The sequence below is a fragment of the Cornus florida genome, unplaced genomic scaffold (assembly GCF_030987335.1).
Source record: "Cornus florida cultivar Cherokee Brave unplaced genomic scaffold, ASM3098733v1 CherokeeBrave_3.0.0_Hap2_Chr06, whole genome shotgun sequence".
NCBI classification, from domain to species: Eukaryota; Viridiplantae; Streptophyta; class Magnoliopsida; order Cornales; family Cornaceae; genus Cornus; species Cornus florida.
Window position 1 is genome coordinate 83,006,446 of NW_026775576.1, and position 21,597 is coordinate 83,028,042.

The following is a 21,597-nucleotide window of genomic DNA, read 5'->3' on the forward strand; positions in this document are numbered from 1 at the left end:
TTTCCCAAATAATAAAAATAAATAATTACTTGCTATAAATTATGTGTTAATGTGTTATAAAAAATTCCCAACAAATTGACTTCTGAAAAAAAAAAAAAAAAATTTAACACTTAAATAAATCATTATTTAAACAATAGACATTAGTTTAAATGATATAATCTCTCATTTAAAAATAAAAATAAAAATTTGTTAGGAAAAAAAATTTGAAAAGAAATATTTAATACAAAAAATAGAATACGACGAAATAAACAAAATACAAAGAATTAAAAGTTCAAAATACAAAATTCTCATTTGCTACATAATTTTTCTTTTCTATTAAAATACTCCGCAAGTAATTACAATTAAATTAAATTATATATATATATATATATATATATATATATACACACGGCCATCTTAGAGAACTTAAACCACTCAATCTCCAAAGAAATTTTTTGCCTCAACGAGCAACCAACACTAGTTTTTCTCTCTCTCTCATGAATTGTGAAATGCTAAATTGAGACCACAATTGACAGACTAGGAATGGCTTTTCTTCTTCCCAATCTCTCTCCTACTCTACTCCTTCAATCAAAAGACAAACCCACCACCATTCACCACCACAACTCTCCCTCCTCTCACCTTCCTCCGTTAACAAAACCCTCATCTTCTTCTCTCTCTCCTCTCACCAAGCTCGAAAACCCTCCAGTCCGTCGTGATGCGCAGGTCAACAAAACCTCAGGTGAGCAGGATAAGCAGCAGAGGAACGACTTCTATGTCAACCTAGGCCTCGCCGTACGGACACTCCGCGAGGACCTCCCTCTGCTCTTCGTCAAAGACCTCAACTACGACATTTACAGGTACCCTTTTCTCCCAATTCACCAATCTATTCATTTTTTTGTTGTTAATTAGGGTTTCAATTTCTGAGAAATTCTAGGGTTTTGTTTTCATCATTGACAGGGATGATATTACGTTTCTAGACCCTTTGAACACGTTTAATGGAATCGAAAAATACAAATTGATCTTCTGGGCATTGAGGTTTCATGGTCGAGTTCTGTTTCGGGAGATTTCGCTAGAGGTGTTTAGGATTTGGCAGCCTTCTGAGAATGTGATATTGGTTAGATGGAACTTGAAAGGTGTTCCTAGGGTTCCTTGGGAAGCAAAGGGGAAGTTTCAGGGCACTTCTAGGTATAAATTGGATCGAAATGGGAAAATTTATGAACACAAAGTTGATAATTTGGCCTTCAATTTCCCCCAGCAGCTGAAACCGGCTGCGTCTGTGCTTGAACTGGTTACTGCGTGCCCTGCAAGCCCCAACCCTACCTTCTTGTGGAGCCCTCCGGACGTGTACTCCTCGTCATGGGTTGAGTTCTATCAGGCCGTGAGGGAAACTCTTGATCATGAGGGGTACTTGATTTCTCAAGATTGCTTAGCTACTTGTTCATAGCTGGTGGGCTAATTCATAAACAGCTAGTAGTATAGTATAGCGTATACAACATTGTTCATTTCTTCATATAAGTGTATTACATCATGTGTCACATATTTTTATCTATGAAAAATAATGTTTTTGGTTTGAGGACATGGATGTATATACATAGGCAGGGATGATGGAGAGTTCGTGTGCTTCTTGTTTTGGTGGCGGCAAGAGAGCTCAGGCATATTTGACGAGCTCGTACATTTGGATATGTATGTATACAAACTTTCTGTTGTTACTTGTAATAAAGCTCATTTTATGTTAATTCTCTTTTTCAAGGTCCTCTCATTTGGTTTTCCTAGAGTTCATGCTCTTCCATTGCATGCATTTGACGGGGTGAAAAATGTGTTCATTTACATGTTTGAATGTTAGAAATTAGAATTGTTAGTGCATAACAAAATATTTTCCTTTCCCTTCTCATTTCAATGTACTTTTGGCTATATTTCTCTCTTTTTTTTGAGTTAATGAGCGGAATTGTACATCTATGGAAATTCTTTTGGACTTTGTAGATAGCTTGAAATTATAGTGTCGCCTTGGGTGCCTTTTGTTCTTTGGGAGGTCTCCCCTCTTGAGCTCCTTTAATGAATTTATATTTATATATAAAAAAAAAAAGTACTTTTGGCAATATAGTCATGATGTTGGTCTTGACATATTTTAGTTGGAAAGTGACTATTTGTATGATTAGCAGTGTGTAAGATGACTCCATTCCTGAGCATGATTCATGCTTTGAAGTTCTACTCAAGTTGAGCTATCCATAGTTCACTTGTAAACATGAGTGTATAAAAATCCTCCCATGCTTCCTTACAAATGTGTCTACGAATTATGTTCGCTAATAAAAATGCTACACCTGCTGAGAAGAAATATAAATAAAAAACCTAGTTTTGAATCTTTTTATGCTAGTAAAGGGCAGCATTCAAAAAATGGGAGCGAATGAACTTCATTATTTGAAAATTTCCTTATCCACGTCCTCTCGGCTTTCATTTCAACCCCAGTTTTTGAGTCATGATGAGTTCTTTGGTGCCAAACAACTATCTTATGTACTCTGCCAATTATCAAATTGTTTTAGGTAGAATTTATGTCTTTTCCCTGGATTTATTCAGTTTGGGACGGTGATCCAAGAAGGAACTACTTTTAATCACTCCTTTCAAGTTTCAACTCTAAAAAAATAGGGCACCTGCTAGCTTTATCGTCTGATCTTATTTCAAGTGGTAAATAGATTGTTGTTAGTCCTTTACATTCACTTGACCAGTCCCCTGTTTGTAGTGAGATTTGTCAAGTATTGGTTTGAACAAATTAATTGTAATAGCTCATGTTAGTTCACTTGGTTTCTTTGAATGTCCAAATCTTATTGAGTCATGATACTTGAGATTTCTCTGCTAAGGAAAGGACAGTTTGGTTGATTTAATCAATCTGAGTGACTTCTACCGATTATTTTCGACATGTAAGATATAAGACTCAGCTTCCCTGCAGATCCATGGCAATCACTGGAAACTGCATATGTTTCTCCAACAATTTTGAGAGAGAATGGAAACAAAGTGAATGCTAAATGATGTCAGTTTATGCCCGTCATAAAGTTTAGAAAGATAATGTAATTTCAAATGAGTTTTGGATTTTTATTACTTTAATATAATATATGATTTTTTTTTAATATATATGTTATATTCTATAGATTTTTGACTGACTATTTAGGATTATCTCCTGTATTAACTAGTTTAGGGTTGTGAACAAGTTACTAATATATAGCGGTTCTGATGATCGAAGGAAGATCGTGGCGGTGTTTTCCCTGCAAAAAGAACCAACTTTCCCACGAAGAAATTTCGACTTGTTACCTTCCACTCTTGATTCAGTTGAAGGTTCAACGAACATTTCAAATTTCTCATTTGCTAGCATGTATTTTGTGCATTAGAATTTGTAATCAGAGAATAAAAATACCAAGTTTGAAACAATTTGGTCCTTTATTCCAACTCAAGTTGTCAATTCCATGTATATAAGTGCAATTTAGTTGCTGCACAACCTCCCTCGCCTCTCACACAGTACATGCTATCTTGTGTATGAATAGGTAATGTATGTTGAGCGAAAATACAAGATATATTACTAAAACCTTGTTTGAGTGGTATGCCCTCTACCACCTGTGGAAGCAATTATATGTGATTTACCTATATTAAAAAAATAATAATAATAACCAAAATATGATAACTTTGTGATCTGACCATGGCATAAATTGGAATAATGAGGGGAAAAATGGAAAAGATTCAAGTATTCAACCTGAATCCGTTTCGCTTTCTGGTTGCCCACTCTTTTCCAGGTAACAAAAGATTTTCGATTACTAGTCAATGGTCTCTAGCTAAGTAGCAATAGATTTTTGTTCTGAAAATTAACGGTCTTAGAATCATGGGATGATCTTGCAAATTCAAGTTAGTATCTGGCTCTAGCAGGCATAAACAAGAGATGGAAAGTGCGGTAACCACCATACCTGCTCACATAGAGACACACATTCACACAATGGCCGTACGAACAAGTGGTGACTCTTTTTAGTCCAAAACTCAGGATCTTATAGCCATGAGTATCAAAAGCCTTTTTGCAGGTCAGGGAAGAAAAAGGTGGCAGTGCTTATAGCGACTCGAGGATAACAAAGCTTTCATTCGGATACACTGATTTATAAGATCCCACGACTACAGGCAATGACTTTGCAAAGCAGATACCTTCTAATGGAGACGGTTACATTCCAACTGAAAAAAAAACTAGTTATCTCTTATCCTTATGCATTGATAATTCAGAAGAATCTCAACATATATGTGTCTGTATACAGAGAAGACTTATGTTTAATATGTCCATACATAATACAACAACCAAAAGGTTGGTCATAACCATTAAATGAAGTCAACAATACTCTGAGCAGAAGAAACGGCTTTCATAACTTCCTAATTGAAGAATATTTTTTTGTGACACAGATAATACACATCAAGTTAACTCATCAATAGAAGCATCAAGATGGAAGTTGTAAACTACATTGCTTGCATCTCAAAGGTTTGATCGGATAAAAGAGACCGTATCCAGCAGTTTTTGTTTATGCATGGGACGCGTGAACTTCTTCTAATCACGGAAAGGAGTGAGATCAATTTTGAACTGTTGCTTCCCCTTGCTAACCTTCTTTAAAATCCCAAGTTAAATATGAAGGAAAAAAAGATATCAGTGAAATTAACAACAATGAAGAATAACAGTCATATGAGAGAAATTATGTATTTAGATGAATGACATTTTCATATGTGCAATTACATCTGGAGGTTATATTACAAAAACTAAGCTTTCAAATGGCACCGAATGCTGTGAAGGCTTAGTAGGGGAGAAATTGTGCATTCAAATGTCATCATGGGAAACAATAATGATCATTCCATTGCCATAAAAGTAGATTCCTTTAGACACTCATTCTGACCAACTCGGACGTGTTAACGGGTTGATTTTTCCGAAAGAGCAAATAAATATCAAGTTGCAACATCTTATCCATTTATGCAACTTGAGGGTATCCTGATACGATACATCAAAAAGTATACATCTGGAGGTTATATATATTACCACTATTTTCTCGTCTCCATGTGAAGTGTAGATGAAATGCAACATGTTATTTTCTTAAAGTTGGGCAATTATGGTTCAAAGGGCCTCAAAACATTCAGTATACTATACTGTTCAAAACCCTGTTTCTGAAAACACCAAGGTCCACTAAATGTAACAGATACGCCAGATAGTGCTGGACCAGAAACAACATTCTATACAATAATTACATCAAGAAAATATCAATATTTAAAACTAGAGTATATTATACAATAATTATCTCAATAGTTCAATTTCTGCTGCAATAATCTTGGAGGTTAAATATATATTACACTATTTTCTCGTCTCCATGTGAAGTGTTGATGAAATGCAACATGTTATTTTCTTAAAGTTGGGCAATTATGGTTCAAAGGGCCTCAAAACATTCAGTACGCTATATACTGTTCAAAACCCTGTTTCTGAAAACACCAGGGTCCACTAAATGTAACAGATACGCCAGATAGTGCTGAACCAGAACCAACATTCTATACAATAATTACATAAACAAAATATCGATATTTAAAACTAGATTACAATATACAATAATTATCTCAATAGTTCAATTTCTGCTGCAATACAAAATGAATAAATAATAAAAATGATTTGTGGGTAGTGGTTATTAATGATAAGTTTGCAAAAGAAAATTACATGTGGTCCCTTGAAAGTCCATTAAATCTTTTTAGTCTTACTTTTAAAAATCCAAATCTACTAGGAAAATAAGAAGAAGAAGGTGTTCATTGTCATCGCGGTCCTTACTATAACATATCAATACTCCATTCATATATATATATATATATATATATATATATATATGTATGTATGTATGTATGTATGTAATTACTTTCTTGGATTCTTTGGGGCCTTAGTCCCGGTTCCACTTTTGTAATTGGGACGCGTTCCCCTTTTGAATGCCTTTTTTATGTTATTTTTACTTATCAAAATATATATATATATATATATGTATGTATTATTTGTTATATATATTAATTCAAGAGAGAAGAAAAGGAATGTTCAACACTAGAGAGTCTCATTTATTGACTGTCAGCATATTCTCATTATATATATATATATATATATAAGTTTTCCCCACCTTTTTTTTTTTTCCTCATATCAGTTTACGGTCTCTATTTATTTTAGTTGTATTCCCTTCTTCACTTTTAGGTTGTATTAGGTATATTAAGAATAGAAAAAAACTATTATGAGAACGCTCTAAAATAGCTTGCACCCTAAAATCATTGGATTACAAAGCCGCGAGGTCAACTTCTTAATGCAATGGTTACAAGGATGCAAAGCTCAGTGAGAATACCCTTTAAAATACACACACACACTAAAGAAAACTTACTACAATTCTCATACAATGTTTTAAACTTATAATTTCATATAACTATTTCCCCCCTCCCCCAGGAATATATATATATATATATATTTTTTCTGCCAATGTCGCCCAAATCAATAAAAATTACAGACTTCATGAATATTTTTTTATTCTGCCCCTGCATTCCACTAACTTCTCTGCCAATGTCACCCAAGTTGATACAAATTATGGTCTTCTGATACACGTATCGAACCATACTAGTCAACATTCTCTAATCTTCCCCAATGGACACTACCTTTAACTTCTTGTAAATTCATTTACTTATGGTTCTTTTTCCTGGTTTTATCCATCATCTTTAAATGTTCGTACTCTCCATCACCAAATGTGTGTTTGAACAGTGAATATTATATGCCAATGCTAAAGAAAACATGAGGGGTAGAATAACTTACAGCAATTGCCAAAAGCTCTTGTAGCAGTTCCTCCAAATGGCGAAGAGGCTGTTTTCATATATAAGCAGGAAACATTAATTGGTTTACAGTTAATTAAATTAATCTTGCCAATTAAAAAGCCACTATGTATAATAGAATCTCAGAAGATACTATATCAAGTGTTTCGTGTATATATATGCACACCTACTAGTGCAGAACACATTAAACTTACCCACTGCGTTGGACCATCAACTGGAGCATTTAGGGGATCATCATGCACCTGAACACCCCAAAAAAAACTGTTAGAAGCCCTAAACTGCAGAAATTAAGGTAAAAAGAAGCTGTAGTGGAAAATCCAGGAATTCTGGGCTTTGAAGAATGATACTCTTAAAATTTGCAAGTTTGTATTCTACAAATTAATAGGATCCAAATCAAATATGTGCACCATTGCATTGAGAGTATGCTAGTATATTGGTCATTTCGTAATAATCATACAATGAGAACATCAGTGGCTATGATTTGTAGAAATGGGCACGGGGGTAAAGCATTGACATGGACATAGGGTGTTTGACAAAGCAATGCCAAAAACTTATTTGGACAGAGCTGTAGAGGTGTATATGTAATTGTGCGAGGTATGTTTGTATTTTAAAAGGGACTTATACCGAAAACTATATTGGTTTATTTTAAATTTCATGCCCCATATGTCAAGAAAGTATTTGTGTATCGTTCAGTTTGATTATGTTGGGGGGTGGGGGGAAGTTGAATGTCTGGTGGATTAAGGAAGTACAAGTAATACAACAAAAAAGAAAAGTTTTAAAGCATGGCAAAAAGTAAGTAACAAGAGGATTTAGATGAAATATAAGAAACTCAATAATGAAGCCAAGAGGATACCTTCTCAAAAAAGGAGGGAGGGGGGTGTGAAGCCTAGAAGATAGTAAGTAAAGCTAAACAAAATACATTAAATGCTTTATATAAAAAATTAAATGCAAAGAGGGTGAAAAGGCTATTTATAAATTGCCAAAGAGTAGAGATAAGTTAATTAGGGACACAGACCAAATTAATTTATTAGAACACACTCCCACTGTCCCACATTAGTAGTTGTTCCTTCCTTTTTGGGATGTCCCAAATTAGTGGTCCTATTTGAAAAGTCAAAGCAAAAATAAATGCTATGTTTCCATGATTACCTTTTAAGTTTTCAAAAATCTCCCAATTTGATAATACATATTTAAACTTAAAAGACGTCTTGTTAGTTTTAAAAGAAGACAATGCATTAATTGAATGTGGGGCCTTAAAAGGTTATAGAGCAGGTTTGCACAGTCACTCCAGTGATTGGCTAGAAAGCCAATCATAGTTGCCATGTGTATTTGTTTGTTATTTTTGAGTTTCCTAATTCTATAGGAGTTGTATGATAGGCCATCATTACCCTTCACTTTTGAATATACCCTCATCTTTCAAAACACAGTTAATGCCATCAATTTAAATCACAATGACTCAAATGCCTAATTTACAAATTTACAATGGCAAATTTATCAAAGATAAGGGTATATTTAAAAGTGTAGGGGTAGTGATGACCTGTCAGACAACTCCTGTAGAATTAGGAAACTGAACTCAAAAAAAAAAATACACATGGCAACAGTGATTGGCTTTCTAGCCAATCACTGGAGCGACTATGCATTGGCAGTCGCTAGAGCGACGACCGCTACACTACTCAAAGTTATAGTACCACAATGGGACAACTAATATGGAACGGAGGGAGTAGATAATAGGGAGAATTGCATAAATCCCCCCTTGACTTGTAACGATTGACAATAAAGCCCCTTTTGAATCTCTCAATTGCTAGCCTGTACACCACTCTCCTCTCCTTGTAGTCTTTACATATACTCCATGCTTGTATTTATCACATCAAACTCACCTCTCTCTTCCTCCTCTATACATGCACATTATCAACAAAAACAATATAAAAGCAGAAAAACAAAACCAGCTTCCTGATATAGACAGAGGGTTTGAGTAGTAGGTAGGTGTCGATTTGGTCAATCATAGGAGAAGACACCAGTCGGGCAACATTACAATATAGTACATGTATCTACTTCCCTGCTATCTTCTTGTTCAATTTTTTTTTTTTTTTTTTTTTTGGTTTTTTGTGTGTGTGTGTGTTGTTTGGGGGGGGGGGGGGGGGGGCGGTGGTTGGTGTTGTGAAAGGTCAATCAAACACATGCACCCACTATATTTTGCAAAGGGAAGGGAGAGCTTATACCATCTAGGCTAGTGCCTATTGGTGTTTTCTATGTTTTAGTTTCAGTTCATTTTTATACATTTCTCTTCTGAAATGGGAGGGTTTCTGTGGTGTTTTACTGTATCGTAATGTGGTCCTATTGGTTGCTTCTCCAGTGGATAGGGCTGACCAAATTGACACCTACCTACTACTCAAACCCTCTCTCTCTAGATCAGGAAGCTGGTTTTGTTTTCTTTTGTTTTTCTGTTTATATATTTTGTTGATAATGTTCATGTTTAGAGGAGGATGAGAGAGTGGTAAGTTTGATGAGATAAATACATACACAAAGTATATATAAAGACTCAAGGAGAGGAGAGTCCAGGCTAGCAATTGAAAGAGACTTGAATGGGTTTTATTTGCTTCGTTTAATTAACTAGAGAAATATACCGTTATAAGAGGCATTTTCGTGCTACAATTTATTTTAGTATTATAATGGTAACATTAAAGCGTAGCAAGGCTTATTTATTAATATTATATAATGTGCAAGGGGCATTTTCGGCTCAAAAAATAGCTGAGCAAATGCTTGTTAATTGGAGGGGATTTGTGCGAAAAAAATTCAAAAAGGGGGTTTATTGCCAAATGTTACAAGTCTAGGGGCTTTAAAGGCAATTCGCCCTAGATAATACAATATCAGTTAAAGAAAACAAAATATTATATTAGCTAGATGGAAAAATTATTTTTAACACCAAATAAATGATCAATATGCTAGAAAGGAAGTAGAAAGAATTAAATTTAATAGAGGCATGATAAATAAAAGGGAAAATTCCACCCTAGTCCTACTTTTCAATCCTAAAGATAAAGAAGTCCTAAAAAAAAATTTATAGGACAAAGAAGCCCTACTTTACATAAATATTTCCAATCAAGTTCTAAACTAAATAGAATCCCTATTTTACCCTTTCCATATTCCCCCTCACTCTCAACCCCCTTTCTCCCTTAAGCAATCAGCAAGCTTGCGAACCCAGTTCCATCAGGAGCCAAATAGAGACGTCCAAGCAATGTCCCCACGCTACCGTGACCCATCTTTGCAAAACCCAATGGTGAGCTCCATTACAACTCCAGTGACGGTGAAGCACCCAATTCCAGAGAAGTAATAGACAAATGATAGAAAACCATATACAAGAGATGATATCTTGTAAACATCACAATCAGTCCATCATCACATCAAAAGATTTTAATTGCAAATGTAAAAAAAAAACATTATAGCTTAGAGAGGAACTAAACTACTGCTCAATCATCATCTCTCTCAAAAGTGCCGCCACAGATCTTCTCTTAAAAAAAATTGCACATACCCAGGACCAAGGAAGCTCATGGCCAGCCATCACAAATCTTGCCCCGTCGATCATTGGTATCGTTACATATTGATTCGCCAATAAAGACAATCTGTAGTTGTTTCCAAACCCAATCCTACGACCTCGCCCACCGAAGTAAATTCGTTCCTCCACAAACACATTGTAGATTGCCGCCGGAATCAATGGATGCCATGGTCACCGGAATCCATAAAGCCCCATAGTTGCTTATGAGGATGATCTGCCCAAAGAACTAATATATGTTTTGAATTTAGTTTTTTTCCTTTTTAAGTGGCTATGAAATAAACATCTGTTGCTATAGCATAGAGGAGGAAAGGGGCTACTGAATCAAACTGGGTTGGCAAGCTTGAACTAGTTTAGTTTTTTTCCTTTTCAAGCGGCAATGAAATAAAATCTGCTTGATTTTTATGTATTACTTTTGTTAAAACCTTTTAATGTTGCTACAGCAAAGGGGCTACTAAATCAAACTAGTTCAAAAAGATTTTAATTGCAAATGTAAAAAGCAAAACATTATAGCATAGTGGAGCATAGGGGCTACTGAATCAAACTGGGTTCGCAAGCTTGCAGTCGGGAGAAAGTAGGGGTGCAACTTGGGCGGGCTAGCCCAGCCCAACCCGAGTCAAGCCTATGAATTTTAAAATCTAGACATATAAACTCATAATTCGGGTTTCAGTCGGGTTGGATTTTTTCAAAACCCAACCTTATTCGGTTTGGGCTGGGTTCAACCCGAACCCAACCCGAAAGCCCAAATTAAACATTTCATAAAATAAAAAAATAAAAAAAATAAAAAATTTCATGATAAACAGAAGCCCTAACTTTCTCTCTCCTCATCCTTCTCTTCTCTCCCTATATCTAGATTTCAATTAATATATGGCCACCATTTTCAGAATAAAAAACAGCTGACAGCCTCAATTCATAGGGCAGGAACAAGCTTCCACAAGACTTGAATCCAGAAATCAAGAACTGCTACCTTGTGAAACCCAGTTCACATTGACGAACAAACTGCAACTCCGGCGAAATCTGACCTTAAACCATCCATAGAAGCCAGCGAGATCTGAGCTTAAACCGGAGGGACTCGGACGGAACGATAAGATCCTTTTTTTGTGATCTAGAGATGAAGAGGAGGAGGCGAATAGCCAAATACAAAGTTTATACTGTTGAAGGCAGAGTAAAGGCTTCTTTGAGAGATGATTTTCGTTGGATCAAGAACAAGTGCTCCCAGATCGTCCATGGTTTCTAGGTCGGACCAAGTCACAGCCAGCGATAGAGTAAGGAAAGGACCAGAGCGATCAACAAGAACACACACACAGTGAGAGTTTTTTTTTGTTCTGAGTTTGGGAATTTTGCAAACCGGATGGTTATGCCTCTTTTGTTTCAAATTAATTACTGGTTATTATTAAAATTTTCTATTTATTTAATTCGGGAGACATATAATAGTGATACTAATGACTTTTGTTAATTCAAGAAGTATTCGAAACTTCTTCCATGCTTCAACTTTCGAACTATTATACCAATCATAGACTAAATCAATAAATTTATTTTTTCAAATTTCAATAGTTATTGTGGATAAATACTATTTAGAAGAAATGGTAGAAAAATTATAAGGCTGTGAAAAAAAAAAAAATCAACCCGTGAACCCGACCCGACCCGACCCGCCTGAAAATATTTGGTCCGGGTTATAACCCAACCTATGTTAGATGCAATTCGGGTTGGCCCAACCCAACCCAACCTGAATTCGGGTTAAGGTTGGGTTGGGACCGGGCTGGGTTGGGCCAGCCCAACTTGCACCCCTAAGAGAAAGGGGTTGAGAGAAGGGTAAAATGAAAAGGGTAACATAGGAATTCTATTTAGTATAAAACTTGATTGGAAATATTTATGTAAAGTAGGACATCTTTGTCCTATAAATTTTTTTAGGACTTTGTCTTTAGGATTGAAAAGTAGGACTAGGGTGGAATTTTCCCTAAATAAAATCAACCAATAAGAAACTACGAAGGAAGTTGACACACTTTTTTTTTTTTTGATAAGTAATAATAAATTTAAAAAGGCATTCAATAGGGGAATGCGTCCCATAAACATTAGAGAAACCGGGTCTAAGCCCCCAAAGAATCCAAAAAAGAAATTAAATCATCAGAAGAGGAACAAGAACTCCTCTTCACATAACTAAAGAGAGAACGAATAATAAAAAGTTTTAGTGTCGTTGTAGACGACTCCTTCCCTTCAAACATTCTACTATTTCTCTCCTTTCAAATGCACCACCAAACACAATGTGGAACAGATCTCCAATAATCACGAACACTCCTACTCATACGACAACCTCTCCAAGCATAAATCAACTCCTTAGTAGAACGTGGCATTACCCAACACATACCAAACAAGCAAAGAATAAGATTCCAGCAATCGTGCGCTACAGAGCAATGCATTAGGAGGTGATCGACTGACTCCCCATCCTGCTTGCATAAACAACACCGATTAACAAAACAATTTGCCCTTTTCCTCAAATTATCGATCGTCAGAATCTTACCCCAAAAGGCGGTCCATACAAAGAATGCCACCCTAGTAGGAGCCATAGAGTGCCATATGGTCTTCCATGGGAACTCATAGGATGCAAAAGTAGACAAACATAAGAACAAAGACCTTACTTCACAATGACCGCGAGAAAAGGGAATCCATGTCAAATTGTCATAACCCCTGCCAATTCCTTCCTGCCGATACAATTGGTCCAAGAAAATGCTTACCTTTTCCAACTCCCAGTCCTGAAATGAACGCCGAAAATGAACATTCCACGTAATCTCACTATTATCAAGCTGATAACAGTTAGCTACAATGGCGTGTTTATCAACTGCAATACTGTATAATTTGGGAAATGTACGACATAAAGGCTGGTTCCCACACCAAAGATCTTCCCAAAAACGAACGCAACTACCATCACGAACTCTGAATCTTATATGAGAGAAAAAGGCATCCCATCCCTTCCGAATGGATTTCCAGGCCCCAACTCCTCCCGTAATAGAAACCGGACGGGTAGTCCAACCGTCAACGTCTTCCCCATACCGACAAGATACTAATCTACGCCAAGAGCGGTGTCTTTCCTTCCCGTATCTCCATAACCATTTGCCCAAAAGAGCTTGATTAAAAGGAATCAATCGTCTAATACCAAGACCACCCAATTTTATAGGCTTGCATACTTGCTCCCATCTAACAAGGTGATACTTGAACTCTTCTCCCCTTCCGTCCCAAAGGAAATTCTTTTGAATTTTTTCAATTCTATCAACAACGGAGCATGGAATTTGGAACATAGAAAGAAAATAAGTGGGAAGACTTGATAAAGTATTCTTGATAAGAGTTACTTTACCCCCCTTAGACAAATATTGCTTCTTCCAACCTGCCAACCTCTTTGCATACCTATCAATCACAGAATCCTAGCTCCCCACTATCCTGGAAAAGGCCCCTAAGGGCAATCCCAAATAAGGAATAGGAAAGGAACTCACCCTACACCCAAGAACTGCAGCTAAAGAAAAGATGTCCTGAACATTCCCGACGAGGACAAGCACACTCTTGGCCACATTTACCTTTAGCTGAGAACAATAAAGTGGTAGGTTTTGATAACATACCTATAGAGGCATGGAGAACATTAGGAAAGGTAGGAAATGGGTGGCTAACAGATTTGTTTAACAAAATTCTAGGAGGAATGATGACACATTAGTGAAGAAAAAGCAAAATAGTAACAATTATAAAAATAAAATGAATAACCATCAAAGGTTATAGCCTAGTGGTATCTCCTCTACCTCCCAAAGTAGAAGGTGAGGGTTTGAGTCCGTAAGGGCCAAATGGGCGTGTGAGTTCCTTACCAAAGAAAAAAAATAAAAGGAATATAAAAAAGTTGCGGCAATTATAGAGAAATTAAATTAAAAAACTGTTTAATAGTAGCTTTTCCTAAGTGCGAAAGCAAGAAGCAAATCGAGAGACTATTATCTAATATCCTCTAGTAGCCAAATCGAATAAGAGCAACAACTTTAGAATCCATTCTTACGTGGTATCTCCTCTACCTCCCAAAGTAGAAGGTGAGGGTTTGAGTCCGTAAGTAGGGACAAATGGGTGTGTGAGTTCCTTGCCAAGGAAAAAAATAAATAAGAGGCATATAAAATATTGCGGCAATTATAGAGAAATTAAATTCAAAAACCTTTTTTAATAGCTTTTCCCAAGTGTGAAAGCAAGAAGCGAATCTAGAGACTATTATCTCATATCCTCCGGTAGCCAAATCGAATAAGAGCAACAACTTTAGAATCCATTCTTGCTTTCACCTTCCTAACAACCGGTGGTTATCCCCCCATATAGCGTTACAGTTACAATATAGGTAGAGCATATCTCCCATAAGTCGTAATCAATCATGGAAAAGGATCATAGAATTAAGGAAGGAACACGATTTCCGATTACCAAATTGGATTGAATGTGATCATTATATATGATTTTCATAGACTCGGAAAAGAACATATGATAACAAGAGATATAATTTGGTAGACTTTACAAAGAAAACAAATTCCAATACAAATAGTAAAAATATCCAAGTTATGTATATGAATACAAAAACTAGAGTCCATCCATATGTGGTGAGACTAGTAAGTTTTTTATAAACATGGGATTGCATATTAAGCCTATATTCATTTATAACAATTTTAGATGAAATAACAAAAAAACATTTCGTGGTGCATGTTGTTTGTCGATGATATAGTAGTATTAGATACTTCTAAGAAGGCTTAGCAATAAAATTAGAAATGTGATGAAATGCATTAAAATCAAAAGGATTAAAAATTAGTAGAACTAAAACCGAGTATATGAAATGTAAATTTAATAAAGAATATATTGATAATAAAATTATCACGCTTCAAAACCAAAGGATTATTCAAAATAATCAATCTTGATTTTTAGGATCAATAGAACAGAAGGACAGAGAGATAAATAGGTGATATAAAAAGTAGAATTGGAATAGGATGCACAAAATAGAGACAAACTAGTGGCATTTTATGTGATAATAGAATAAAAAATAGGTTAAGAAATTCTATAGAATTGTTATTAGGCCAACTATTGTATATGTGACCAAATGTTGGGATTCAAGAAATAAACAAGACCAATGCATTCATGTAGCAGAAAATGAGAATACTATGATGGATGGTTGGAGTAACTAGAAGAGATAGAGTTACTAATGAAAGTGTGAGAAAAATTAGGACACCGACACTTCATGGACACCCCTTAACACACGCCTGACCTTCACGGCCGTGTAAAAAATTAAAAATAATATTTATTACTTTGGACACTTAGCCAACACATCTCAGACACTTGGTTAACACATTCCGGATACTTGACCAACACATCCTGCATTTTGTCTTCTATAAAACAAACACATCACAGCTTAGAGACAATAAAAACATACATCAAAGTGTTGAACCTCTTTTTCTAACCTATATAACTTTATTATAAAAATTATAAATTAATTAAAATTCTACATATAAATAAAAAATTATATTTATATTAGTCGTGTGTCCGTGTCACACTTTAAAAAAATTTTTAAAAATTATAAATTAATTAAAATTCTACATATTATGTCCGTGCTTGTGTCCATTCTTCTTAGATGCATGTTATATCATAACAGGAACTTCAAAAAACAGGCAATCTAGTAAGAAAAATGGAAGGAAATTGTTCGCTTGGGTTTCTGCACTGAATCAGAACCAGGTAGAGAAAGAACTGTGAAGAAGACACCAAGTACTATTCAATGAATTTTGAAAAGGGAGGTAATTTGGTCAGGGTGTTAGGAGATAAGAAGTTTAGGTTTTAATCCTTCATTACTTCGATCAGTAGATGGTTTATAGCCTGCCACTAGGTTTCTGATAACCACTACCATTTTTTGTTGTGTTTTCTTTTACTTTTTCCTTTTTGTCCCCCTTTATTTTTCTTGTATACTTGCAACAGTTCCTACTCATTTCAGTATATTTTGCAATAAACTATTGTCTCGTTTATATTAAGTATTCTCAAATACTTTATCTCTGATTAAGTAAACCTAATAAAACAACAAATTTAAGCCAGAACAGACACTAAAATTCAGAGTTACAGAAAAGATTCTGATTCTGTACCTCCATGAAAATTCCATCAACTCCAACAGCAACTGCTGTCCTTGCAATGCATGGTATTAGTTCACGAAGACCTCCGCTCGCAACACCACCACCTTCCAGCTATTTGAGAAAGAAGATCTTCAGGTAATTATAGGGCAAACAAATTAAGAAACATTCAGTAGTAAACTTGATTTAGCAAGCTACAGCCAGTTGAAGGTGATGAAATAAGGGAAAAGATAGCGACTGCTACGAGATGCAACAGAATCTAAACAAGAAGAAAAAGAAAAAAGAAATAATAATTGAATAAAAAAATGTCTAAATTTGTTCGAAAACTATAATAGTTTTGACTTTTGAGTCATCATAAGCCCACTAACTATTATGCTTCTGTCATTCTTCCCTCAGACGGATACGGTTATCCTAATTCCTAAGAGAATTATCAATGAAATACATGACATTTAGATGTAATTTAGTTTTTAAAGCATTACAAAGTCTATTCATTTCCCAGTATATGTCCTACTATGAAAGCGTTAGGAGAGAAATACTGAAGAAAGACCTATCTTTACATTTTTTTTTTTAACCACAGTTTTTGCTCTGAGACTTGAACCTGCAACCTCACAGTTGTTAGTTTGAGCCTACTCTAAGTATTCATATTACTAATGCAGCTTAGTGCGTCTTTATAACAACAGCAAAAATAAACACAAGCAAAAACAACAGGCTATTGCAAATCCGCACCTTTTTCCCAGCAGGCTGTTGCAATGAATGCGTGATGTCAGCCACCTACAGTGAAATACTTCGATCAGATGGTGAAGCCCCTCAGAAAAACATAATCCAACTGTAGGCAGCATGCAAAAATGCCACCATAAGAACATTATTATATCAATGACAATAGATCACATTATAAAATGACCAAGTAATAAATAGTATGCTTACAATAGGACAATTAGCTTCTCTCATCCACTCCAAGTTGCGTGGATCAACAATCAAATCATCTGCAAAACATATGAAAAAAATAATGCGTCAAATGAATGTAGACAAGACACGCTTAGAACAAATTTGTACCTTTGGCCTTGTGATAAACTTCAGGTAATAAAGAACTTAATAGATGAGTGGCAATTTTGAGCATAAACACCTTGATTCAAAGAAGGTTGAAAGAAAGACATGGTATTCAGGAGTAGAGTCCTGAGTATACAAATTTCAAAAGAAAAACTGTAACTTGAATAACATTTTTTTTTTTATTAATTCAACTTCAGTTAAGCATTGGTTCCACAGGTAGTATGAGTAATCATGTGGAAGCTTATAAAAGTATAAAACAATGGAAAAAAATTGTAGACAAAATATAATAATAAATATAAATGAAAAAAAAAAAAAAAAAACTTCCAGCCTTGTGTTAATTCATTATCATGCTACATCTTCTTTTGGTCCTAAGGTCGTTAAGATTCAAGTCGAGTGTGAATTTGGAAATACCTAAAGCCTCCATACCCATCATTCTTAAATTAATATATGGTTCACCAAGAGAACTGTTCAAAAGCCTGAGGCATGTGGTATTCGATATGAAATTCAATATTACTCACTGTAGCCAAACATCGTTCCTCTTTCACAAACCATGACATTTTGATTTCCAGCCAATCTAACCTTATCAGCAGAATTTACCATGACCTGCAAATATACATGATCGTCAATGCAATAAAGGCTTTAAGCAGTTGGGGAAGCGTATAACACAGAGATAGCTCTCGACCGTTTCTCACACGTGTACTCAGCCTCAGTAGTAGATAATGCAATGAAAATATTCACTTACTGAAGGAGCACAGAATTGGCCTTTCTTGATATTGATAATCTTTCCAGTCTTGGCCGCTGCAACTAAGAGATCTGTCTGTCATTCCAAGAGGTCATAAAATCTATTAATTTAACATCAATTGATATCCATCTAGGAAAGGAACATCAATACATCCTTCAAAAAAATCACTAATTTTTTTATAGTGGGAGCACCGGGCAATGGTGACAACTAATCTACTGTTGTTTTTACCTGTCGGCATAAAAAAGCTGGAATCTGAATTATATCTGCCACTCTGCCAACTTCTTCACACTGGGAAAAAGAAAAATGTTAAGAGATAGTTCATTCCATGTTGAATAACAGTTCTAGATCATTCCTTTGATAATCATTTATTATCCGAAGTTGGCATTAGAATAAAAACATAGGAATAAAAATACTAAAGATACTAAGAACAATATGGATGAAAGCCAAGAATACAGAGTGAGATTTATAGGTTGAGCCAACACCAAGAATTTTTTGCCAATAGAGAGTACATTATAGTAGCAAATTCACTTTCTCATGTTCCCTTTATCTCCTTTTTAAATTAAAACATATGAAAACCTTGGCTACAAAAATAATAACACAGCACATCTTTTAAGATTTAATGACAAAGGTCCTCAGAAATACCCATTAGGTAGAGAGTCTACTTAATAAAGCAATTGACAAAATTTAAAAAATGGCATAAAATCTTTTTCCTAAAAAAATTTAATTATGTCAAAGGGCTAGGCCGGGCAGCTTTCAACCAACTTAACGGATGGAGAGAAATGCATTGATAATGTCATTAAAGGAACAATTTTTTCAGGATAAACCCGGACATAAGTTGAAATCCCCGTACATCCATATGCAATGGACATCTTGTGCTCTGTTCCACACTGGTGTTGTAATCACATCAAGTGTATCTCCAGCCACATTAAGAAAGGGCATGTCATTGCTGATAAGGACAAGTGTCTCACATATAATACCCATACACATGATAATGAAGTTTAACGCACCTTTCCGGAGGTGGAAAGAAGACCAAGCAGGGAAAAAACAAATAAACAAAAAGTGCTGCATGCAGTACTATTGCTAAATTACTCTTAATAGGTAATCCATAGATCTTTGATGGAATGAAAAATTGAATCTTGAAGAATATGCAAACCCGGAATGGTAGTGTTTAAAAGAAGAGAAGGGAGGGAGATTACCTGGATAGACTCATGCACATCAGTCACTATGGGGATGTCATAAGCTACTTTAACCTTCTCAAGAATCTGCAACAGCAAGTTGTAACTTAAAAAAATTAAGAATCGTGGAAAGTCCACTGTCATGATTATATGAAATTTCATCACACAACCTCCTCGTGAACATCAGAGTCACTAACGCATTAGGATCTCCCGTTGAATTTGAATGGCCCCATTGCAATTTTTTTTTGGGCATCAAAAGTAAAGCCAAGCGCCTAAAATGGGCCATCGAGGAAAAGAGGAGACCTCACCTTGCTTCATGAAATGTCATGTGATAACTTTTAGGTTTCTTTGAAACCGAAAAAGTCAATATAGCAAGATGATTGCCATTTTTCATGATAGCTTCTTAAAAAACGAAAAAATTCTACTTCGAAGTGTCATGCGAAGTTCCAATGTGGCTATTTGATTTCCATGTGACATGCAAATATGACATACATAAATCAATCAAAATAAACAAGAAAAAAAAAATAGGAAAAAAAAAAAGAAGAATAATATGCTATTTTCAAAAGAAAATCTCACATTTAGCATAAGAATCAAAAGCAATTTCGAATGCAGAAATAAATTAGTATGAAACAAACACCTTCAAGCCTTCAGTGAGGCCAGGACCACGAAATGATTTAGAGGATGTTCGATTCGCTTTGTCGAAGCTTGACTTGAAAACCAGCTGCAACCCGAGTCTAATACAAGAGCATAAGTGAAACCTGTTATACTAAACTCTATTCCATGAAGAAAAAGAACGATCATAGATTACCCAAAATTCAAATAATAGATAAAACATAACTAAATCCCCTAATTGAGATGCAAAGATATACACTAGGAGAGATATACACACACACATACATACATATATATGTATATGTATGTGTATAGATATATATAAAGAGAGGGTTACTTGGATGCGATAGTCTTTAAGTTCTTGGCCATCCTGAAAATGTGCTCCTCTGATTCGATCACATTGGGACCCGCTAACAAAAAGAATGGTTCTGCCGTCTGTTCATTAAGATTGAATTGAGAAAACAATCAATCCGATGGTGGATTTTGTCCTTCAAAAAATGTAAAACGATTGATTGATTGATTATATGCAAATTCAAATAGAAACCTTGAGCTGGTTGAATAGCATTGTTGACGAATCCATATTTCTGAATCTCGTTGTTCTGTTCCTGAATATTAGATTAAATGTACATTTTCCAAACACGTAGTGAGAAAGAGTCGGATCGTGAAGAACTAAAACAAATCAAAACTGCAAATTTGATATCACTCACCGATAATATACCAAGAATCAAAATGAATCTACCTTCGCAACTAGGATCTGATCTGAGTCTAATAATCTGAGATCTAACCGGGAAGTTGAGAGAGAGAGAGAGAGAGAGAGAGAGAGAGGGAGTAGCAGTACTGTGAGCTGGGCCGGGGGCAGGATTTCAACTTTTGGGGGGCATTGTGTAAAAAAATAATAATAATAATAATAAATAAATAAATAAATTTGACATGACAAAAATAGTTTGTCAAATCAAGTAACAAAAAGAAGAATTTTAGGAAGCAGAAAAGAAAAAAATAATGATAAAAAAAAAAAGGAAAGTAAAATGAAATCTTTGAAAGGAAAAAAATTGGAGTTGAATTAGAGAAGAAAAATTTAACTTTTTTTAAAAAAATTAAAGAAATTTAAAGAGTAAAACAGAAAAGCAGAAAAAACAAAAATAGTAAGACATAATTTAGAAACTAAAATTTTAAGGGGTCATTATGTAGAAATTTATGTATATATATGTAAAAATAATTTTTTTTATGTATTGTAGCGGGTGGGGCTTAGGGGTGTATGTGCCCCGGGCACATACTGACTCTACATTTATACGGTATATCGATTTACTTCTTTTCTATTGAAACGAATTTGAATAGGTCCGAACTTCGTAGTAAATCATACTAGTGGTGGGTTATTATTTTTTTAAATATTGGAAATTATCTCAAATGTTTTATCCTGTTAAAATTAATTGAATTATAGAAAATAAAAATGTTTGAATATGTTGCCTGGTTGATATGTTCTTCTCTTTTCAACCAAAAAAATTTGACGGTTCAGAACTGCGCGTGTGAAATATAAATAGATTTGATTACGAT

The 21,597-nt window shown here is 35.0% G+C and overlaps 2 protein-coding genes across 2 annotated transcripts; one reads left to right on the plus strand and one right to left on the minus strand.

The window, feature by feature from the left end:
- The first annotated feature begins 388 nt into the window (after window positions 1–388).
- Window positions 389–1,715, plus strand: LOC132312393 (uncharacterized). Its single transcript, XM_059810750.1, has 2 exons — window positions 389–836; window positions 937–1,715. The coding sequence occupies exons 1-2, from the start codon at window positions 523–525 to the stop codon at window positions 1,421–1,423; spliced, it is 801 nt and encodes a 266-aa protein (XP_059666733.1). The 5' UTR covers window positions 389–522; the 3' UTR covers window positions 1,424–1,715.
- Window positions 1,716–4,180: 2,465 nt separating this feature from the next.
- LOC132312392 (2-dehydro-3-deoxyphosphooctonate aldolase) lies at window positions 4,181–20,917 on the minus strand. The gene is made up of 14 exons (XM_059810749.1): window positions 20,754–20,917; window positions 20,591–20,651; window positions 20,384–20,481; window positions 20,072–20,168; window positions 19,456–19,521; window positions 18,488–18,547; window positions 18,260–18,334; window positions 18,036–18,120; window positions 17,395–17,453; window positions 17,197–17,241; window positions 16,486–16,584; window positions 7,014–7,061; window positions 6,803–6,850; window positions 4,181–4,600 (listed from the first exon to the last, which is right to left on the minus strand). Exons 2-14 carry the CDS (start codon window positions 20,624–20,626, stop codon window positions 4,544–4,546), a joined length of 873 nt encoding a protein of 290 aa, XP_059666732.1. The 5' UTR covers window positions 20,627–20,651; window positions 20,754–20,917; the 3' UTR covers window positions 4,181–4,543.
- Window positions 20,918–21,597: the final 680 nt, after the last annotated feature.

Bases quoted from the DNA above. Each gene is read 5' to 3' on its own strand.
- LOC132312393 (XM_059810750.1), top strand. From the start codon at position 523: ATGGCTTTTCTTCTTCCCAATCTCTCTCCTACTCTACTCCTTCAATCA. The intron at 837-936 runs GTACCCTTTTCT...CATCATTGACAG, and splicing joins CTCAACTACGACATTTACAG to GGATGATATTACGTTTCTAG.
- LOC132312392 (XM_059810749.1), bottom strand. From the start codon at position 20,626: ATGGATTCGTCAACAATGCTATTCAACCAGCTCAAG. The intron at 19,522-20,071 runs GTGTTTGTTTCA...TTGCTGTTGCAG, and splicing joins GCCTCACTGAAGGCTTGAAG to ATTCTTGAGAAGGTTAAAGT. The intron at 4,601-6,802 runs GTAAGTTATTCT...GGGATTTTAAAG, and splicing joins AAGAGCTTTTGGCAATTGCT to AAGGTTAGCAAGGGGAAGCA.